Genomic DNA, 22,370 nt, shown 5'->3' on the forward strand with positions numbered 1-22,370 from the left:
CTTTTCTTTTCGGCGGATAAGAAAATGACAGATATAACTTAAAATAAAATTAGATGGTATTTACAGAAATTAGCACCAATGTCCCACTTATTATTACATTTTTCTTTATTAAAATTCATAAATAAGTTAGTAAAAAGAAATCATTTTTTTGACATCTTTAGATCTCTCTTTCCCTAGATCTGTCTTTTACTTAGTAATCAGAATTTCATAATTTATCTTTTACTTAGGAAACTACTCAAGTCCTGTTACAAAACAACACAGATGGATTGAAAGGTAGTACAACGTAATATTTGTACTTACCGTACTAAATCGGACAGCACTGCACGTCGTTTTAAATTTTGCAGTAAAGACAAAACGTCTCACTCTGTCTAATAACAATGGTATATAGTTGCGGTTTGAGGTAATAGATACGACACCGATGCTACAGTCGTCAACAGCTATAGCCATTAGTAGCACTGTGTATTTACTGATCGATACTTGTACCGACAAAACGGTCACATCCGTCTATTCAAAAGACTTGTGCCAAAACATAGTGAAAAACCGACCATCAACGTGTTAAGTAGACACCTCGTTCGGTGCTTCGACCTATTTCTACCAAAGTATTTCTCCCAGGGGAAATAGATTTCCATTAATTTCTACTACATTATCAGAACATCCTATTTTGTTATGTACCATCATGTCGACATTCAACACATAAAAATATCACGTAACACACACCGTACACATACCGTATACCTAATACTGAAATATTTTTAACTTTTAACACCTTTTATATTAATAACTATTTACTCTGTTTCTCTTGTAGTTTTTAAGTTATGAAAGGAATTATTTTAAATTTATTTAAAAATAAATATTTATTTTTATAAAGACTTTTGTTTGAGGTTATACGATTATTATTACATTGAAATTATAAAGCATGTTGTATTAGAGCAGTAGAAATGAATGGAAATCTATTTCCCCTGAGAGAAATACTTTGGTAGAAATAGGTGGAAGCACTGATCTCGTCCCTGACACAAGATGTCTATTTAATTCGCACGGGTTATTTTACAGCTCCTCTAGCGATCAATTAAGAATCTGATCTACAATTTTTACGCGATGGCTATGGAATTTATTACTAGTTTTCATACAGACTTAATTAAACTGCAGTTTGAGGATCTCGGTGGCGCAGCGTTAAACGCGCTCGGTCTGCGATTGTTGAAGTTAAGCAACTTTCGCAAAGGCCGGTCATACGATGGGTGACCCCAAAAAAAGAAATTTTTCATCTCGAGCTCCTCCGTGCTTCCGAAGGCGCGTTAAGCCGTTGGTCCCGGCTGCATTAGCAGTGGTTAATAACCACCAATCCGCACTGGGCCCGCGTGGAGGAGTAAGGCCCAATCTCCCTATCCATCCATAGGGAAGGCCCGTGCCCCAGCGGTGGGGACGTTAATGGGCTGGTGATGATGATGATGATGCAGTTTTCACTAACACAGTTGGGACCATTATAGATGGCGATACGGCTCACCACCTACCACGTTGGTCTAACAGAAAGCTCGGTGAGGTGTGGATACTTAGTGTAGTATATTCTAATATTGTGTAAGAGCTTTTTAAGATTATTTAAATATCGTTTTGAAAGAATCACTGTGTTTTTTTTTACTATAAAAAAATAGTTCGTCAGAACTTGAATAGCCCTCTACCGCTATATCTTAGTGTGTATGTGTCAGTTCTTTCATAGGCGTCCGTAGTAATTTCCGGGCCCAATATAGGCTAACCTTTTTATAAACTCGTAAAGCCCGGATTTCCAGACACAAAAGTTAAACAATGGGATTTGGATTTTAAAAGGCACCTGGGCCTTACGACGATAAGATTGTTTACTTTTTACTCAATGACAACTATCAAATTGGATGTCTACTTGCGTTTCGATTTAGCTCTATATTGCGTTTGGTTAATCACTATACTTAGTTCTTCTTGCGATCGATACCTCTTCTTCTATCGTATGAGTTGTGCCTACCTCAATGAGAGACTTTCCAGGCTACGTTCACCAAAAATAGTATAGATGGCGTTGTACAGCTTTAACGTGCTGATAATTGCCTATTTTCTCATCACTCGGGTACATAATTATTCCAAAATACACCGTAATGGTAGAAGCAAATATAAAAAAAAAATGCTGCTTGATATTTGGATCACATTGTGTATTTATAACTCTATAGAGTTATACACTGTTTTAAGTTTACGTGGTTATTGGCCCCGATTCCTGCAGACACCGCCTAATTTTATTTTAAGTTATATCCGTCATTTTCATATCCGTCGAAAAGGAAAGGGACGGATGATTCACAGCTCTTAATTTTAAGAAGAATGAGTAAATGAATGAATAACCCGGGCGAATCAAAAGGTACGTCGCTGGTATGCAATCCGTTTGACGTGCTGTCTACTTAACTGTGTCGGGTTATTGACGGATGTAAAATTTTTAGACGGTTGGTTTAGATTTGTGCTTAAAATTGACGTGTGTTCCATAAATTTTATGCTTGTCGATTAACCGTCCCTTTCCTTTTCGGCAAATAAGAAAATGACAGATATAACTTAAAATAAAATTAGATGGAATTTACAGGAATTAGCACCATTGTCATAATTAAAACACATAATAACGGGTTCTTACCGCGTTTGAAATTCTTTTCTATAGAGTTATTTTCTATAGAGTTCGTTCTATAGAGTTATGTTGCTACCTTTATTATTTCTCTTTATTTTGATTAGAATAATAACGGGTGGACGATGAAATTTAGTGGAAAGTGCCTGGATGTAAAGGGTCATCATTTACACATGAAATTAGAAGGAAGAGCTTATTTAGTTAACCTTTTAGTTTCCAAACGATCTTATTACTAGCGAACATAACAAAAAATAAATCAAATATATTTGAATAAATCAACATAACATAACAAAAAAATAATAATTAAGTAAGTACCTATATTGCAAAATACATAGTCGTGTTGAACTTTACATTACAATCATTCACCAGACAATGCTTGTTATGTGAAATGCTTTTCATTGTCAGAATCATATTTACTTGTGCTGAGTGGAAATCACTCACTGTGTTTAACATTATTACCAGTTATGTGAAGTTCCTGGAAATATTCCCGCTTTGGAAAACCGGCTGTAAGAACGCGCAAAATAGTTTTAAATAACAATAGAGCTTTACTACGCACTACTCGGATAGGATCAGAATACTAGAAACTTCAATTTGATTAAAAAATGCAGCCGGCGCTTTCCTATTTAAGAGTTTTACAACAGGGGGGTTAAAATGGCCACATCGAAGCAATTCATCTAAGAAACCAATGCTGCTATTTGACATTTGTTCGCATTGCGCACTCTTTTATATGCGCAAATGTCAAATTGCAATATTGCTTTCTGAGATGAATTGCTTCGATGTGGCCATTTTAACCCCCCAGGAACATTCTCACTTTGGGAATATTGCCGGAAACGGCACAGCTCTGATTATTACAACCATTAGCAATCAATGTTTTCACACTGACTCCCACGACTAACAGTTCAATTCATCATTGACTCCAACGTAAATCCGCTTAATGTGTGCGAATTGTAAATGCAAAATACCTACATTCAAAATGAGAAATTACAGAAGTTCACGTTCAAAATGAAAAATTAGATATAGGGGCTTTTTGGCCACCAGAAACACCCCCATGTATATTCAGCTATTATTTACGGTTTAGGAGATATGACACATTTCTTACCCTTTTCTAGCTTTTCTATCTTACTTCAGAAATCATCATTTTCTCAGAAATCATCTCTTTCTAAATAATTATTTTATTTCACTTCATAACTATTTTTAAGGATGTATAAAGCTAGGTGAAAAAATAAATACAGTCAAAACAAAGTTAAAAATAAGTTATTGGAAGGCCTTCTGGGTATGAATAAATGCTGTTCTCGGAATCAAATAAAAAACAGAACATGTTCAGCTCGTAACATCCGACAGAGGTATATCACAATACAATCAATACAATATATTTCTGGACAATATTGTTGTGGGCGATAGGCTAATCCCCTATCACCGTACGGTTCATCATATCCATCTTAGGACTTGTTTGTTTGTATACTCTTTATTGCTTTAGAATACAAAGAAAATTTACATATAATTTATCAAACTTATCTCACACTCGATTCATTGAACTCGATTTTTTTTAGGACTTCGTATCAACAGTGGTGGAAGTTGTCTTCCATTGGCTCTGCTCACTCTATTAGGCTTTGGATTTACCTCTGACTACCCCAATTGGACTAAAGTAGTGACGTGACGTGGTGGTTGGACCGTTGGGCACATGATCTGGAAGTCCGGCTTCGATTCCCGATGGGGACAGTATCGAAATCAGTTTTGTGAGACTGGCCGTTGTTTGGCTAGGACATGGCAGGCTGAATCATCTTATTCCTCAGAAATGACTTTTCGTCGATTTTGGGCTCGTTAAGCGGTTGGTCCCGGGCTACTAGCCCGAAGTCCTATACCAATCCGCACTGGAACAGCATGGTGGAGTATGCTTCATAAGCCCTCCATTTGATTTGATTTAGAGGCCTGTGCTCAGTACTGGGATGTATATAAGTTATTTTTTGTACTTAAGTAGTATACTTACTTACCTAAAACTGAGTAAGTAATTATTATTGACTTCAAAGAAATAAAGAAAAGAAAGAAAAAAAATATTATAAGACGCCACAGCTACGTGAAAACGAGACCTCTGTGAAAACGAGCTACAAATTCGAATATAACAAAAAATAAACCCCCCAATTTATTATAACGCTGTTTCGCTTCGTAATTTATTCGAATAAATGATGATTTGAAGCTCCACACGTGTGGGTGTGTAACTTATGAAAGTTACTGAAATATATTTGAATAATTTGTACGATATCAAACTGTGTAGAAAATGGAATAGACGCATACAATAGGCGTATATATACGTAATATTATTTCTCGACGTCAAAGTGATAGACATCATTATTAGGTTTTACTAATTGATATGCTATAGGTATAAGACAACTTATATCATAAGATGTGTATACGTAAGTACTTAACTAAGTTTTCTTATCACCTATACTTAAATTGGCAAGCCAGCGTGAACACTTTGATGAGAATGGAAAAAGCGAAAGTGGTGTGTCAGGATCGTTATACTTAGTGGAATACGTGGTCAATGCCTAACCAAACTGGAAATATGTATCTTATGTGTTCATGTATCTGTCGTAGCCAGATAGTAGAATTGATCATTTCATGACGTGTTCGACCATTTCATGATATGGTAACGGCCTCCGTGGTCCACTGGTTGAGCGTTGGGCTCACGATCCGGAGGTCCCGGGTTCGAATCCCGGTGGGGACATATCACAAAAATCACTTTGTGATCCCTAGTTTGGTTAGGAAATTACAAGCTGATCACCTGATTGTCCAAAAAGTAAGATGATCCATGCTTCGGAAGGCACGTTAAGCCGTTGGTCCCGGTTACTACTTACTGATGTAAGTAAGTAGTCGTTACATGAGCCATGTCAGGGGCCTTTGGCGGCTGAATGGTAACCCTGACACCAGGGTTGATGGGGTTGGTACTCCACCCTACAACCCACACGATAGAAGAGATGATATGGTCATATTTCATGAAATAAAATATCACTCGTTAGCCACATCATGATGTAGTTTGGCCAAATGAATTTGGATCAAATTAACACAAAACGTGTTACGATATGAGCAAGTAAAATGCACGATTACTTCTAAAATGATCGAGCACACCATGAAATGATGAATTCTAAGATCTGTCCACGACATATTTATAGTCTGTAGATTTCTTAAGTATTTATCAACACATTTTTACGGTATTGATAAAAATCAAATCCTTTTGAAAGCCACGTAAAAATAATCCTATTTGCGATACGAAAAACATATCGTGTGGAAGCAATGTGTTTAGCAATCTTCACATTGCGATCTCATTCTCCCCGACCGCCCAAAAAGGAGGGTAATGTTTTGCCAACAGCACCTAGATCCGTTGCCGTGAGTGTGTGTGTATCAATCCATTCGCAAATTTGTAAGGCAAAATCCCGCTCGAACCGAGTTTCAATTACGATACCCCAAAGAACATTCGGAATTCTGGTTCTTATTCAGAGGGACGAGAGCAGAGTTTGCATTTACTCGCCTTGCTTGCTTTCAGCGAGCGATAAAATGTAGATTTGTTTTGAAGAAACCCTTGCCCAAAATTATTATGAGCGCGCATTCTTCGTGCTTTAGACTCTTTTTCTTGTTCTACCGGTAAACAATCACATAACATGTCATCAGTTTTGTTGTTCTATTGTTTTATTTTACCTCCTAGTATCAGTGTGCTAAGCGATTTGTTGCCGTTAGTTTACCTATGATGACGTTACCTACTAGATCGGACTAATGGAAAGCGTTGAAAACTCACTTGTACTCGTACACTCACTACATAAAACTCATTATATTGACGCGGAGCTGTGCGGAGATGAGCGGAGATGTGCAGGAATCGACCAATTACCGTGAGTTTTTTTTTTGACGTGAATTATTGTAGATTTGCCGCAGATGGCATTAACTACTTGGCCGGACAAATAGGGAGCGCTGAAGGCTCTCACCCGGTACAACGTTTAAGACAACAGGCCTGAGGGTGCCCAGTTGGGCGCGACCTCGGCTCAGGCCGTCGTCTGAAAGGAAAAATATTTGAAAGAATTAATCGACCCTAGCGGGTCGATAGCGATAAGCGCTGAATGAGGGAAATCGTCGACCACGCCGACGGGGTCGGTATCGGGAACCTGAAGTGTTTGGTGTCACGAGCTGATTGGCTGCCTCTATGACTAGAGTAATCGGGTCGTCGGGATCGTATATTACGTCCTTCGGACGCCGATACTTTTCAGTACCGTCCCTAAGCGGAATGTACTCGGAAGCCGCAATTACCGTGAGAGAGAGTGACAGAGCGTCTTCGTTTTTCGCTCTCTCGGACGCTGTGATTGGTCAAATCCGCACATCTCCGCTCTTCTCCGCGTCAGTTGGTGCGGGGCGGGGAGTCACCGTTCTAGACGTAGAACTTATTATAGTTTATTCGAAGGGTCGTGTACTAGGTTCAAGATAAATGATTAAATTCTGATTACTAAATAAAGACAGATCTATAACTAACGAAAAACTTTTTCTTTTTTCTATTAAACTTATTTATGAATTTTAATCACGAAAACGTAATAATAAGTACGACATTTTATCACATTTTTCTATGACATCCCAGTGTCTTTTTAACGTCACAGTGTGCTTTCTTCATACAAGTTCCATAGTTATATCGAGTTTTGACGTTTAGTAAAAAGTAACTGATTTGACTAGTAGGAAACTAAAGAACGAAAGAAAAGAAAGAAAAAACTTACAAAAAGAAAAAAAAAGAAAGGAAAGTACTTATAAAACCAAGAATATACATAAATGTGTACCTTGATGACTAATAGTATGGGCTGAGCCACAAATAATCAGTAGAATGCTTTCAGCCACAAGGTAGTTAGATGTTCTAGGGTGTGACGGCAGGATAATAATGGTCCATCATATTGGAATGGACACAATCCTTGCCCGGGATGAAAAATAACTGAACACATCCTATGTTTTTTCAATCTACCCTTTTCTAGTAAACCAGAAGAGAAGTTGTATAAGAGCCAATATTTTTTTTAATACAATTCGTCCGTAGAAAAAAGTTTTGTTATTATTTCGAAGGAAATGTATTTTCAGTAAGTACCTTTGATATATTTATTTTCAGAACTAACACAGAAATTGAGAATAATAAGAAATTTCATTTTCGTAAGAAAGATTGGTATAATACAGCCATCTTTTTTTAGAATACATATGCTATACTTTAGGGTACTTGAAACAAAAAAGAAATAAAAAAGAAACAATTCTTCAAGAGTACTCTACGTACTTAAAATATAATTGAAATTCATTGAAATATCCCCGTTCGGGTTTTAACCCACTGAATTCCACTTCATTTAAAGTCATATTTGGATTATAGATAATTGTTATCACGAGGTTCCCAGAATTTGTGCCCGGTTAATAGATTCACCCGGTATTACCTACATGGAACTTAAAGATAACTGGCGACGAGTGGAAGTACAGTCATGAGCAATAGCATGTACCCACTTTAGAAGTTTGTCGCACTATCATATATTTGACACTTAATGAGACTTACGGTATTAAACTTAAAAAAACCTGTCGCTACGGGAGCGCTCTTCTTCGATGTGGCGAAAGCGTTCGACAAAGTCTGGCACAACGGCTTGATCTACAAGCTTTATTCACTGGGAGTGCCAGACCGTCTCGTGCACATCATACGAGACTTCCTCTCAAATCGAACCTTTCGCTACCGCGTGGAAGGGACGCTCTCGTCACCGCACCCGATACATGCCGGAGTCCCACAAGGCTCGGTCCTCTCCCCTTTACTATTTTCATTGTATACTAGTGACATTCCCAAATCCCCTAATACCGAATTAGCTTTATTTGCGGATGATACAGCCATCTATTCTTCGTGCCGTGGTCGAGTTATGATGACCGGAATCCTCCAACGCGCGGCCAATGCCTTGGGCAAGTGGCTTCGCAAATGGAGAATCGAGGTAAACCCGGAGAAAAGTGCAGCGGTGTACTTTTCAAAGGGCTATTATAACACCCCACGGTCACGCCGTCAACTTAAAATCATTAAGATGTTTGGCAAGCCGATCCCTTGGGAGGAGCAAGTCAAATATCTCGGCGTAGTCTTAGATAGACGTCTTACTTTTAAGGCCCATATCAAACGTGTGCGCGATCGCGCCGCGTTTGTAATGGGCCGTCTTCATTGTCTCCTTAACAAGCGAAGTAAATTATCCCTTAGGAATAAGGTCAAAATCTACACGACTTGCATCCGTCCGATCATGACCTATGCAGAGGTAGTTTTCGCTCATGCGAGTCCCTCTCAAATCCACCGTCTACAGGTAATACAAAATCGTTTCATGCGGAAAGCCACGGGAGCTCCGTGGTTCCTTCGCAATGAAAATCTGCACATTGACCTAGGTCTGCCAACCATTGCCCAATGGCTCAAATTAGCTTCCAAACGTTTTTTCGATTCTGCTCCGCACCACCCAAATCCCCTGGCAGTTGCGGCTTCCGAATACATCCCGCTTAGGGACGGTACTGAAAAGTATCGGCGTCCGAAGGACGTAATATACGATCCCGACGACCCGATTACTCTAGCCATAGAGGCAGCCAATCAGCTCGCGACACCAAACACTTCAGGACCCCGATACCGACCCCGCCGGCGTGGTCGACGATTTCCCTCATTCAGCGCTTATCGCTATCGACCCACTAGGGTCAATTAATTCTTTCAAATATTCTTCCTCTCAGACGACGCCCTGAGCCGAGGTTCGCGCCCAACTGGGCACCCTCAGGCCTGTTGTCTTAAACGTTGTACCGGGTGAGAGCCTTCAGCGCTCCCCATTTGTCCGGCCAAGTAGTTAATGCCATCTGCGGCAAATCTACAATAAGTCACGTCAAAAAAAAAAAAAAAAAAGAGACTTACGGTTTATTTTGTCACAAATATGAATGTGACATGGTATCAAAGTGTATACATATTAGTACCTACTAATACTAATAACACTAATAAATAATAATACTAATACTAGTACTCATGACCGTATATCTGTACTTGTATTATACACCTCTGTTTACACCATCAGGAACGGCCTCCGTGGTCCAGTGGTTGAGCGTTAGGCTCACGATCCGGAGGTCCCGGGCTCGAATCCCGGTCGGACATATCACAAAAATCACTTTGTGCTCCCTAGTTTGGTTAGGACATTACAGGCTGATCACCTGATTGTCCGAAAGTAAGATGATCCTTCGGAAGGCACGTAAAGCCGTTGGTCCAATAGTGACCTTGACGCCAGGGTTGAAGAGGTTGGTAATCCACCTCACAACCCACACGAAAGAAGTAGACCACTTCAGGGATACAGGTGTGATGATGTTTTTGTTGAATCAAATGTACTCATTGAAGCCCTAATTGATGAATAATTATGGTATCTATTGCACTTTACCTAAATGTGGATAGTGCGTGTATACTCAATAATAATTGTGATCCACCGCTGGTATTAATGAATAATTCATTTTCAACAGATTGAATGTATGAATCCAAATTTCACCCGTGTCAGTGAACTTTTGTTCGAGTAACGTTATTCATAACATCGAATTTATACTATCAGAACTCACAACATAACATTAACTCGCTAATATATTCAACAAGAAAAACTTTCTGAAGCCATAAAATAATATATTTATTTTTCTTTAAAATCTGAGTTCAAAATATCAAATATCCGTCTAAATTGGAAACCAATTAAATGAGAGTTGTAAATCGCGCAAGTTTCAAGCTTCTTTTCTCGAACTCTTATAACTCTTAAGTAACAATTTATAGAACTTTCGTAACTCCTAAGGAAAAAAATAAGAATGTAAACAGTTCTAAGATTTCCCTCGGAATAATTAGAAAAGACCGAATGCGAAGTGGGGTGCACTTCGCTTTCAAATCTACTTACTTTACCTTTGTAAAGACCTGCTATCGTTGCGTTCGCCGGGGATTTTCCCGCAATAATATATATTGAATTAGTAAGGATAGAATATCATTGTAAAGCCCCGTACCCAAGTCCCGACACCGGGCTTTATGAGCACGTTCGTGTGAATTTATACAAGCTAAAAGAGTTTGATATTCTCGCTTCAACGCTCATACTGTGTTGGTAACAAGTCAATAAGCTTAACCACGGGCGAGACATTTTCATCTCTTCCAGCATCAAAGCAGGCGACGACATCTAGTTTACACAAGCTAACAAGACATCGGTAAAATGTCGGAAATCCAGTAACAATTTTATCCTGTCGCGCCGTACTTCAGACGCTAGCGTATCCTGTGAAAACAGTCTCTTCAGTTTTATTACTCTGTCTTGTTGGAATTGTGACGGAAAGTACATTGACTTTATTGGAGGTTCGTCTTTGTGAGCAAAACCTACATTGGTGGAAATTAAAATATTCAACTGTCTTGAGGGAAAAATGTAGACATAGAAAACAAATTCATACTTTCCCTAAATGAAAAAAATTTGGATGTTCAAACGTCCCTACGATCTCGTATATAAAGAATCCATTTACAAAGAAAGGTAGAATGGAAATCGTCAACGCAAACTTTTTGAAATTCCGCACTTTTTTTCTGTCCTTATTGCTTGTTGCTTGATTAAGTAGATATTATCATAATCTCTAGTACTCACACACGGTGGAGCGGCTGGGGTGAAATACTCCCTGCCCGGACCCCTTTTAACACTCATTTTCTTTTAATGCTTTGATGTACTATTTATTTCTTGGTTCATACGTGGAGGTAGAGATTAGGCAGATTTTATTGATATAATTAGAAATTGTGTACTTGATAGTCGTCCGGCCAGGGAGAACCACACAGATTTTAGACCCCTTATTGGGTAGTGTACTAGGTTTAAGATAAATTATGAAATTTTGATTACTAAATAAATACAGATCTAAAAGTAATGAGGAACAGTTTCTTTCTTATGTTTAACTTACGAATTTTAATAAATAAAAACGTAATAATAAGTCCGACATTTTATCATGTTTTGCTGTTACGTCACAGTGTGCTTTTTCATACAAATTCCATGGTAGTGTCGTGTTTTGACGTTTAGTAAAAAGTAACTGATTTGACTAGTTGGAAACTAGCCTATTCGGCATTTAGTGAGATGTTGTTTTTTGACAAGTTAGTTAACGTGACAGACATAATTGAGTATTTGACAGGGTCAAAGACATTTTTTTTTGTTTTGGTTTTCCCCGAAGGGTAAGGCAAAGGGAACTATGCCCATACAGCCATGTCTCACGTATTTTTTTTCTTGATGATTAATGAAATGATGAAAGGTGATGATGATGAAACCTAAGCCCCCACCCTCGGAATAGACTCCTACTCCGAACCCCAAACGAATTAACTCAAAAGTCCGCATAAACTTTCGAGTTATGAAGCGGCTTCTTGGCACGAAGCGAAAATAGGCACATACACTTTATGGAATACCCCAATATAATAACACTCGCGAATGTCTTCCGACTAACTTAATGCGATCATTAATCACAAAACACCACTTCGTATTAATTATTTAGATTATTCAATGAAGAAAGCAACTGTTCCGTTCCCGTTTCCCGCCAAAAAGCCGGGGTCAAAGACAAATTATAAAATGCAAATCTAGAAATAGAAGCCAGTCTATGATGTTCAAAAATCAATCTCATTTTTATTTTTGACTTATTTTCGAATTTGAATTACGAATTAAGTAACAATAAGTACGACGTTTGAGCGCTTTTATTGATTACGTCACAAGACGGTATTTCCATACAAACTCCAAAGAAAACACTTCCGTTTTGACGTTTCGTAAAAAGTATCTCATTTTCGTACCGGAGATTAAAAAAATGAAAGGACTTTTTAAAAACGTCAATGCTTCTGTGTATTTACCAAATGAAACTAAATGTGTTGTCACCATTGTTTTAATAGAAATTTAATTTCAATTCTCACATGAAACAATATTAAATTGCTTTCAGCCAAATATATTGCTGTTTTGCCTGCTAAATATTGGAATTTAATAGTAATTATGAATTTAAATTGTTTTTCAAAGGGGATAAAAACTGCTTTATAATTCAGGTATCGCTAGTGTTGTTGAGTATGGAGAGTATTTCTCTTTTGTTTTGTATTTTGGTTTTTCCTGTTTGTGCAATAAAGTATTTGTTATGTTATGAGAACTGACAAAATTTAGGAACATTCGACAGTATTGCCGTCTACATTTGGAGCTTCTTATTTTTATCTTCATTTGAATCATATAACAACTTCTTTATTTAGCCTCATTATCATCTCCCTAGCATTATTCCGTTTTTCACAGGATCCGCTTACTTAACCTGAAGATTTCACAGGACCAGTTTTTTACAGAAGCTACTGCCTGCCTTACAACTATTTATGTAGCCTATTTTCTGTAACAAAATGTTCTGGATTTTCATTACAAACCTACTCCTTGTCTACCAGAATTACCACTTTGGAACCATGTCGCATTTACATACTTAATATTGAATGAGACATTAGATTCAATTTGTCAAACAAGTCAATGCGACATGGTACTAAATTGTATAGCATGTCAATGTTCGCGACCTAAATCGGGTGAGCAGATTTTATCAAGCTTGGGCTTTTGATTCCATTATACTAACGAGGCAACCCTGAAAAAACACTTATTGAATTCTTTTAGGTGCGGTAAAATTGCGAAAAAGGCAGAATCCCTGGAAATAGTTGCAGTTTCTTCTCGTTAGTAGATTTTCTCCCCAATTTAGCAATATGTAGGTGATAATGTGACGTCTTCTAGGCATCATCATCACCAGCCCATTAACGTCCCCACTGCTGGGGCACGTGCCTTCCCTTTGGATGGATAGGAAGATCGGGCCTTAAACCACCACGGGGGCCCAGCGCGGATTGGTGGTTATTAACGACTGCTAATGCAGCTGGGACTAACGGCTTAGCGTGCCTTCCGAAGCACGGAGGAGATCGAGATGAAAACTTTTTTTTTGTGGTCACCCATCCTATGACCGGCCTTTGCGAAAGTTGCTTAACTTCAACAATCGCAGACCGAGCGCGTTTACCGCTGCGCCACGGAGCTCCTAAGGTCGCGCTCTAGGTCTTCTAGGCAAATCATCCTTACTGGCAGTCGCGTTATTTAAAAGTAATCTTTAAATCAATGTCTTATAAGCCGTTGGTCCTGGTTTCTACTTACCTACTGATGTAAGTATGTAGTCGTTACATAAACCATGTCAGGGGCTTTGGCGGCTCAGTATTAACCCTGACACCAGGGTTTTTGAGGTTGGTATTCCACCTCCAACCCACACGATAAGAAGAAGAAGAATCAATATCTGATGACAGGGAGTGTCTATATCGCCACGCGCCTAGTATAATGTTGATCCGTTTACCCAACCTGAAGATTTGATAGGTCCGGAACAGAAGCGACTGCCTGTCTGACTCTCTCTGTCTGTCCGACTGGGAAAACCAGATCTTATTTTCGAAACGCATTTCTTGTGGTGGTTTCCTCACTTGTTTTCTTTCACCGCTGAGCACGTGATAATCATTGTATCTGAGCATTTTATGATCCAAACATGGTTTAGTCCCACACTGTGAACCTCACAGTGAGAGTCGAACGTTCTTCGCAATGAGATACCGAGGCACAGTCAGAGATGTATATTGATGTTTTTATGTGATTAATATAATGATGAATATTTTGACAAAGAATACTTTTGATGTTATTTTGTATTCTCATAAATACCTTTGATAATTTAATTTCCAAACTTATTTCTCAGAAATAAATACGGCCTCGGTGGTTGAGCGTTGTGCTCACGATCCGGAGGTCCCGGGTTCGAATCCCGGTGGGGACAAATCGTAAAAATCACTTTGTGATCCCTAGTTTGGTTAGGACATTACAGGCTGATCACCTGATTGTCCAACATGTAAGATGATCCGTGCTTCAGAAGGCACGTTAAGCCGTTGGTCCCGGTTATTACAAACTGATGTAAGTACTTAGTCGTTGTATGAGTCATGTCAGGGGCCTATGGCGGCTCAGTAATAACCCTGACACCAGGGTTGACGGGGTTGGTAATCCACTCGATAGAAGAAGAAGAAATAATTAAAGTTACGTTATATAAGTTTTGATTTTGATTTTTGATAACTTGTCACACCAACTTTGAGGACAGAGTGCTTTAAATACTTTTTAATATGCTTATGTAACGAAGTTGGTACGGTGCTCGAGTCTAGAATTCATTTAGCTGGTACCTGTGTAACGTGACTAATGTTATCCATTAGCAAGAGTTGGACGACGTTATTACACAGCTTACATTGGCTCCGATAACACCCGGAATTTATTACCAATTTATCCCCTAAGGAACTTTGGACTAAATATAATTTTCAACTTTTAAGATAATATATTTCTCTAATTTTTTTCAAAGCAAGTAAAATTTATTATAATCTTAGAGTAAAATTATTATTACTAAATACACTGTTAATAAAATATATAACATAGTCAAATTCAATACCTACACTACAATACGTCAAAATACACACACACATATATATATATAAAAACCATATCAAGCGTCAAAAGCCCTTAATATTTTCGAGCTTGCAATTATTAAACACTTTTGTCGTAGAGACATTAGGATAATTTTTCTACGTAGCCAATATAGTGTTCTTTTTTATTAACTGAAAGATTAAGTGCCGTTATTTTGTAGGTGAAGCATTTTTCACAAGCATAAGTTTAGTGTTTGTTCACGCCAACGTGAACGCACCGATAATAATATTCACCAACGGCAACCCCGATGACGTTCTTCCGGTTCCGGTCTATTTAGTCTGTGTTCTCTATCTACCTTTTTTTTACCTATCTCCGTTCACGACCAACGATCACGTACGCACAAAAATGTAATGTACAAATAAGTCAATAAACAATCCCCCTCAAGAAACGAAGCTTTCTTTGATGCAATCCCATCAAGCAAAACAAATAAACAATAAACCCACGCCGGAGCTACTGCAGCGCCGACAGTGTTATATGTCGATAAAGAAAACATGAACACGTATATATATATATATATATATATATATATATATATATATATATTATTAATATATATATGTACAATGTAGTGTGTGTATATGTGTAATGTATATATATAAACTCACGCCCATTCCTCATCGGGATAAGCAATAATCAAAACTTAATTGTAATAAAACGTAAAAGTATAATAATAATTAAAAACTAAAACATCATACGGTTCTTGACGACCCTCGCACCGTATTCCTGGAACTGTTGCCTGGTGACCCACATGCGCTGCGCTTCCGGGATGCCGGCGAAGGTAGCGCCGCCCATCCAGCTCACCACGTAAGACTCGTCTGACGTCAGCACCGTCACTGGCTTCTCCACCAGGTCCGTCAACTCCACCCGAAACCTCTCAGCTAGACCCGGGATCATCGACAGACCACCGCACAAAACCACCGCATTGTTCAACTCATCCCTTATGTCCATGTCACATTTCTGAGACGCCATTAAGAAAGCTTTGTGAAGCGGCATGTAACCAGTATCGTAACCCATCACCAAGTCGGGCTGGAAGAACATCTCAGACACCATGAAGGTCTCGTCGGTCACGTCCGTCTTTTGTTTTGTTCGCGGGTCCACGGCGTACTTCCTCACCGGCCTCCTCGGCATCGAGCAGTCAATAGATATGTTCATTTCATTCATCATGACTGCATCTATAATCTCGTTGGCGTCGCAGCCTAAATCTATGCCGCGGCTGGCGAGGCTTTCTCTGTAGAACTTGCAGATCTGTTCGCCGGCGTAGTTGGTGGACATCTGCGCGTAGTGGATGAGGCCACCCTCGTATGCGGGGTTGATGTCAGTACTGTCCCACCCCAGGTCTATGGTGATGCCGGTGGTGAACCCAGACCCGTACAGCGCCAGCACACTAGTCGACTGCATGCACAGCGCCGGCACGTTCAAAGCCTCGAAAAACACTTGACAGCATTTTATTCTGAAACAAAACACAAACGTTACGAAACTATATTTTATTAAAAGTGGATATTGAACAAAAAACGCGTGTGCAAAATTGGCTTCGAGAAATCCGTCGCCTCATTTTATTGAAGGGCGGGATGTGTCCATGATTCTCGGCCCCGACGAGGCGCTTAATGAATATGCAAAACCAACCTATCAGTTTTTATTTACGATCCTTGATAAAGAGAGTTTAATTTAAAGTCGGTGTGAGGCTTCAATTAATTGGTTCTTTGAGGGTTTGCCACGTGAGTTCAAATTGAGTTGAAATCACGTTGTTCTAGTAATGGGAATCGTAGAGTTGAGTAGGAGGAAGTTCACAAACACGCATCGTAAATGTACCTATCACATCACTTACACGTGTCATGGAGAACAGCGTGTTTTATGTTTTCCTTTAGTTATATAATATATTTATTTTTACGAAGCGTCAGAATGAATAATTGCCACCAAGTTTGTATGGGAGTAATGACATCATCAAAACATGGTCGAATACCTATTTACGGACTAAAGTAAGACCCCAGAACCGGCGTGCGTGTATGAAGCGATTGATGAATGTGGAAGAAGCAAGAGAAGTGTGTCAGGATCGAAGCAAATGGAATTCTATAGTCTCTGCTTACCCCGGTGGGAAATAGGCTTGAGTTTATGTATGTATGTATGTAAGACCCCAGAAGTGGTGAACTAAATCTAGCTCAGCGCCCGATACGTATTAGTGTGGTGTGGCGTTCTGTACGCCCAGACATCAAGCCAATTATTAACTATAGGTAGGTCACGAGCATTAATATGTATACACTTTGGTTCCATGTCACATTAACTTTTTTGACAAATTGAACTGTAAGTCTCACTAAATGTCAAATATGTTAGTGCGACAGAGTCCTGAATCGGGTACATTATATTGCTCATGACTGTACAAGGTCTAAATTATCGACTCCTAACTGTTAAGACGTCAATATTTTTTTAACTAGTCATTTACATTCAGTCATTAACCCAACTCGTTCAAATCGTAGAACGCGGCCGTTGGTAGATATTACATCTTTTGCCCCTGTTACTCTTGGACTTCTCCGGAGCTGTTTCAGCTGAAATTATCGCCGCCCTTCGTCAAAATTGACCTGTGAAATGTTGCACGGTCTCTCCAGGCTATTAGTATGCAGGTGGCGTCCTGCAGCCGACCCGGTGCCTTGATGATATCGAACTTGTTGCCGAAATAATTTACTGCCACCCCACACGGCTCTTAAGAAAGAGCGCACACACTGGACACTTCATACAAAGAACCTTGTTTTACACAGATACTACACAATGACGTTATCGTACGCGCGCATCTGTGTGTGTCTGACGCCAGAAGACTAAAGTAAGATCGAGGGGTACCTAAACCTCGCTCAAAAAAAGCCGCTTATGGGGAGTGGAGAGTTGCCGTTCTGCACGTAGTATTATTCCTTATTCTGTGATTAGGTTCAGGTAGTTTCTGAACATAGCCCGGTCCAAAATAATTCAAGAGTGGTTTATAAACTATTACACGCCTAAATATCTGCCCTCGTCTGGTTTTAATTTGTAATTTTCCCGGTCTGCAGGAACAGATTTATAGAATTGTATAATCAGAATTTTCACATTGACAGAAATAAGGTAAGTAAACCGTTTGTCTGCTTTCTTTATAATCAACTTATATTTGTTTCTGTGTGTAATAAACTGTAAAAGGCATATTTATTAATATTAAGGAGAAGACGATACTTATTAGTGAAGGTAAATTGTTTTGCGATAATACTTTCATTCCCATGTTGTTAAGGTTAAGTTAAAAAATTATACCTGTCATTTTCTTATCCACTTCAAAAGAAAGGGACGTAACCGACAGACATAAAATTTACGGAACATACGTTAATTTTAGGCGCAGAAATTTAAAAAACCTCTCCGAAATTTTATATTAGCCAGTAACCCGACCGAATTAAGTTGACAGCACACGTCAAACAGGTTGCATATCAGCGAGATGTCTATTTTATTCGCCGAGGTAATTTATTCTTTTTAAAATTAACAGTTGTCAATCACCCGTCCCTTTGCTTTTTGGCGGATGAAAATGTCAGATATAACTTAAAATAAAATTAGGATGGGTCTGCAGGAATTAGGGCCGTTAGTGGCTCAATAGGTAATAACACTGCAAACTGGTTTAGTGAGGTCTTAGACCACAAAAAATACAATGAAAAGAGGATGTAAGTATAAGCGACGTGTACCTATTTAATCTAATTTGTAACGCATTTAACGGTTAACTTCCGACATTGACCATCATCGTTAACCCTATAATTGTATTAAATACTTTTCTTAACGATGAAAGTTAGATGATTGTAATAAACTGCTCAAATAATAGGAAAAGTTTGGAAAGTAAACATCTCAGTGTAATGGAGGAAAAAAATGCTCTCACTAATTGTTTTAACGCCCTGTTTCTTCAGACCTACCTACATTCACACAGGGTGTAGAGTCACTTCTTCTTCTTCGTACCGAATATTTCTTCTTCTTCTTATCGTGTGGGTTGTGAGGTGGAATACCAACCTCATCAACCCTGATGTCAGGGTTATTACTGAAATGCCCCTGACATAGCTCATGTAACGACTACATACTTACATCAGTAAGTAGTAACCGGGACCAACGGCTTAACGTGCCTCCCGAATCACGGAAGTACCGAATACTGAGGGGAATGATTCAGCTCATGTTTTGGAGTAAAAATTTCCGTTGCAAAATTTAGTTGTTTTTTTAATTATTTCCAATTCTTTACGTTACTTTTTATTATGTATGAAAAAATAGCGTGCACTTACTTTTCCTCAATTGGAGCGCCCGGGGACAAGCAAAGGAGTACAGCCCTGTCTTCCGGGGCGGCTTTCAGTTCCCTATAGAATATGTGGTGCCAGATCCTTTCCATGTTGTCCCACTGCACTATCTTGCCATTCACCACCGGTGGAGTTACCGCCATATCATCATTGTGAACCACTGAAACACCAAAATGCGCTTTAGTGCTATGGATGAGGCATTCTTCTTCTCTCGTGGGTTGTCAGTCAGGTCAATGACGGATCTCAAAAAACTTAAAATCAAAAAAAGAAAAGCATTTCAAGAATTTGCAGGAGTCGTTTTTGTAAAATGGTCTAAGCTAAAAATGTCTAAGCTGCTTCGGCAAAAAATTCAGAATAAAATCACAAAACAAAATACATTATGCACACAAACTCATGCATGTTATTCCCAACGCGGTAGACACAGATACGTTATCCAAAAAATAGTCGGCCACTTCGGAAAGCACTTTTGCGGCTACCTTAACAAGATCAAATAAAATACCATTCAGGCATGCCTTAAATGCCTCTGAAACCAAGCACCAAAAAGATTTGAAAAATCCCTCTCGGCTATGTACGAAACCCGTGCTACTAGCGAAGTCTAAGCGCAAATAAGCTCCCGATCGTGAGAAAACGAATTCAACGTAAAGCGGAATACTATTTTCATTACACGCGCGTGCGCGTACTCTGTACTCCCCATTTTACCAGCCTTATCTTTTGACGTGACTTATTGTGGCCGGATAAATGGGGAACGCTGAAGGCTCTCGCCCGGTACCACGTTTAAGACAACAGGCCTAAGGGTGCCCAGTTGGGCGCGACCCAGAGGGGGTGAGGTAAATCTAGCTCGGCGCCCAATACGAACTGGCGCGGAGACCGTTGTTTACCGTTGCCGTTCTAAACATCTTAATATAATAAAAATCTTAATAATTTGTCAATGCCCTGCAAAACTGTTTAAACAGTTTGCAGGAAAGAGTCTCTACTAATAATATGAACAAAAAAAAATAATAATTTGTAAGTAGGAGCACATTGAATGTATCACATTCTTCAAAAAATTATAATTTAACACGAGTCTAAAAGGTAATGTTTAAGTAATATTTTATATTTACTTTTATTTGGTTCTAGACGGATGTTCTCAGGCAAACTATTCAGTAGTATCTTTTTTAGAGTTCTATCGCCATAATAATTATTGAGTCTAGGTACTACCGATCTCGTATTTATTTTTCTTGAACACAAAAATACCTTACCAGCTTCATCTCCTATGTAGACTTCGTAGTGACCGGCCCGGCCGTATCTGCCAACCAGGTTCCTTGGCCGAGCAACCAGGGTGCGAAACATTGACACCGGATGGTTGTCACACGCAAACCCAGCCTTCATAAAGTGGCTACCATTGTCTATCACCACTGCTGGCTTGTCGAATGACATTACTACTTTATTGTCAACTTTGTGGTTTGTGGCAACCGACTTTACGCTTTGTTATCCACTTCAAAAGGAACAAAATTCTTAGTACTAGATAATCACAATGAACTGACTAAAATCACTTTATGAGGATATATCACTTATATTGGTATCCGCCGATTTGTAAGGTAATATAAAGAAAGTAAGCTGAGAAAATAATTCCGATATTTGTAAAGATGCAGTGATGCAGTGATGTGGATTTCTTTTTATTTGCCCATTCGGGCAGGCAAAGGGAACTTAGCCCATACAGCCTAGTCTTTTGAACCTCATGCGGACTTATCATTGTTTCTTTTTTATTTGCTTATTATTTTTCGTCAATGTCATAGTTTATTGGCGTAACAGAAAAAATACGATAGAAAGAAGAAGAAAGAAAGAAACATTTATTACTTCCGGACACCACAGACACAGACAGACAGGTACATTACATTCAACACAGGACGATCTAGATGCGATAGATTTATATATTGACAAAACATTATAACAGAGACTTTATTACAGAAACAAAGATAATTATTTTATTTAAAATTTAAATGATCGACTTTCACCAAAAACAATATGGATGACGCTGTACCGATTTTTTTTCGTTTAACCTTCTAATTTCAAGGATAACAGACATATTATGCATATTTTATCCTCCCTTTTGAGTATTTAATGATGACTCTTTTTATTACAACCAGGCACAATTTACATCTTCCACCCATTACTATTCTGTTCAAAATAAAGAGACATAATTTTATACATAATGTGATCCAAATATCGTGCGTAAAAATGTATCTCTCCTTCCGAGAAACTGTGAAAGGCATACTTACAATACAAGGAATAAAAATAAAATTGTTGTTCAAAATTCTAGATTAAGTAAATTAAATTCATCTTTTTTGGGGTTATGTATACGTTTTTACAATAAAATACCAGATAATATTTTAAATTTGTCAGAGAACAAATTTAAAGCTCACGTGAAGCTTACTTTATGTAATAAAGCCTATTATAAGATTAATGATTACCTAAATGATAAAAATGTCTGGTTTTGAATGTGTTCCTCTAGTTATTAAATAACTTGTAATGTACTCTCATTGATTTAAAAGATGTGTTGCTGTTGCAGTTTCTTGTCATTTCTTCTCCTCAGCCATAACACCTTGCGAAATGACGTAAATTCAAAAATGTTACATTGACCTTCAACAAGTTTATCCATGATAATTACGTTGAATAAATGATTCTGATTCTGATTCTATCAAGGAACAATTTTATTATTTTTATACATTATGCTTCTGCCATTACATTGTAATTTGGAATAATAATTATGTACGAGCTGAGTAATGAGAAAATAGATTATAATTATCACGTTAAAGCTGTATCTATATTGTTTTTGGTTAACGTAGCCTGAAAAGTCCCTCATTGCCCATAGACACACGAGCAAATTTTCCTATTATAAATTATATTTTATCAATATTCCAGCTTACCCATTATGATTGATAACTGTTTTCCTTTAATATTAAACATTGGAATATTTTAGACGGATAATAAGCTGTACTAAATGTA

General features: G+C 38.4%; 2 protein-coding genes across 4 annotated transcripts in view; one reads left to right on the top strand and one right to left on the bottom strand.

The window, feature by feature from the left end:
- LOC126380110 (dipeptidase 1-like) overlaps window positions 1-22,370 on the top strand; it is a 232,501-nt gene that overhangs the window by 129,159 nt on the left and 80,972 nt on the right. The window lies entirely within an intron of this gene.
- Window positions 15,731-20,956, bottom strand: LOC126380121 (actin-like). Of its 2 annotated transcripts, none has more exons than XM_050029366.1 (3): window positions 20,624-20,956; window positions 19,374-19,545; window positions 15,731-16,561 (listed from the first exon to the last, which is right to left on the bottom strand). In XM_050029366.1, the coding sequence occupies exons 1-3, from the start codon at window positions 20,799-20,801 to the stop codon at window positions 15,793-15,795; spliced, it is 1,119 nt and encodes a 372-aa protein (XP_049885323.1). In that variant the 5' UTR covers window positions 20,802-20,956; the 3' UTR covers window positions 15,731-15,792. The 2 variants fall into 2 exon arrangements, with proteins under 2 accessions (XP_049885323.1, XP_049885324.1); XM_050029367.1 differs by lacking the exon at window positions 20,624-20,956 and adding an exon at window positions 19,885-20,122.

The sequence above is a fragment of the Pectinophora gossypiella genome, chromosome Z (assembly GCF_024362695.1).
Source record: "Pectinophora gossypiella chromosome Z, ilPecGoss1.1, whole genome shotgun sequence".
NCBI classification, from domain to species: Eukaryota; Metazoa; Arthropoda; class Insecta; order Lepidoptera; family Gelechiidae; genus Pectinophora; species Pectinophora gossypiella.

Excerpts from the sequence above, each read along its gene's own strand:
- LOC126380121 (XM_050029366.1), bottom strand. The coding sequence starts at position 20,801 with ATGTCATTCGACAAGCCAGCAGTGGTGATAGACAATGGTAGCCACTTT. Across the intron at positions 19,546-20,623 it reads CTACATAGGAGATGAAGCTG|TGGTTCACAATGATGATATG; the intron begins GTAAGGTATTTT and ends TTGGTGTTTCAG. Across the intron at positions 16,562-19,373 it reads GGCGCTCCAATTGAGGAAAA|AATAAAATGCTGTCAAGTGT; the intron begins GTAAGTGCACGC and ends GTTTTGTTTCAG.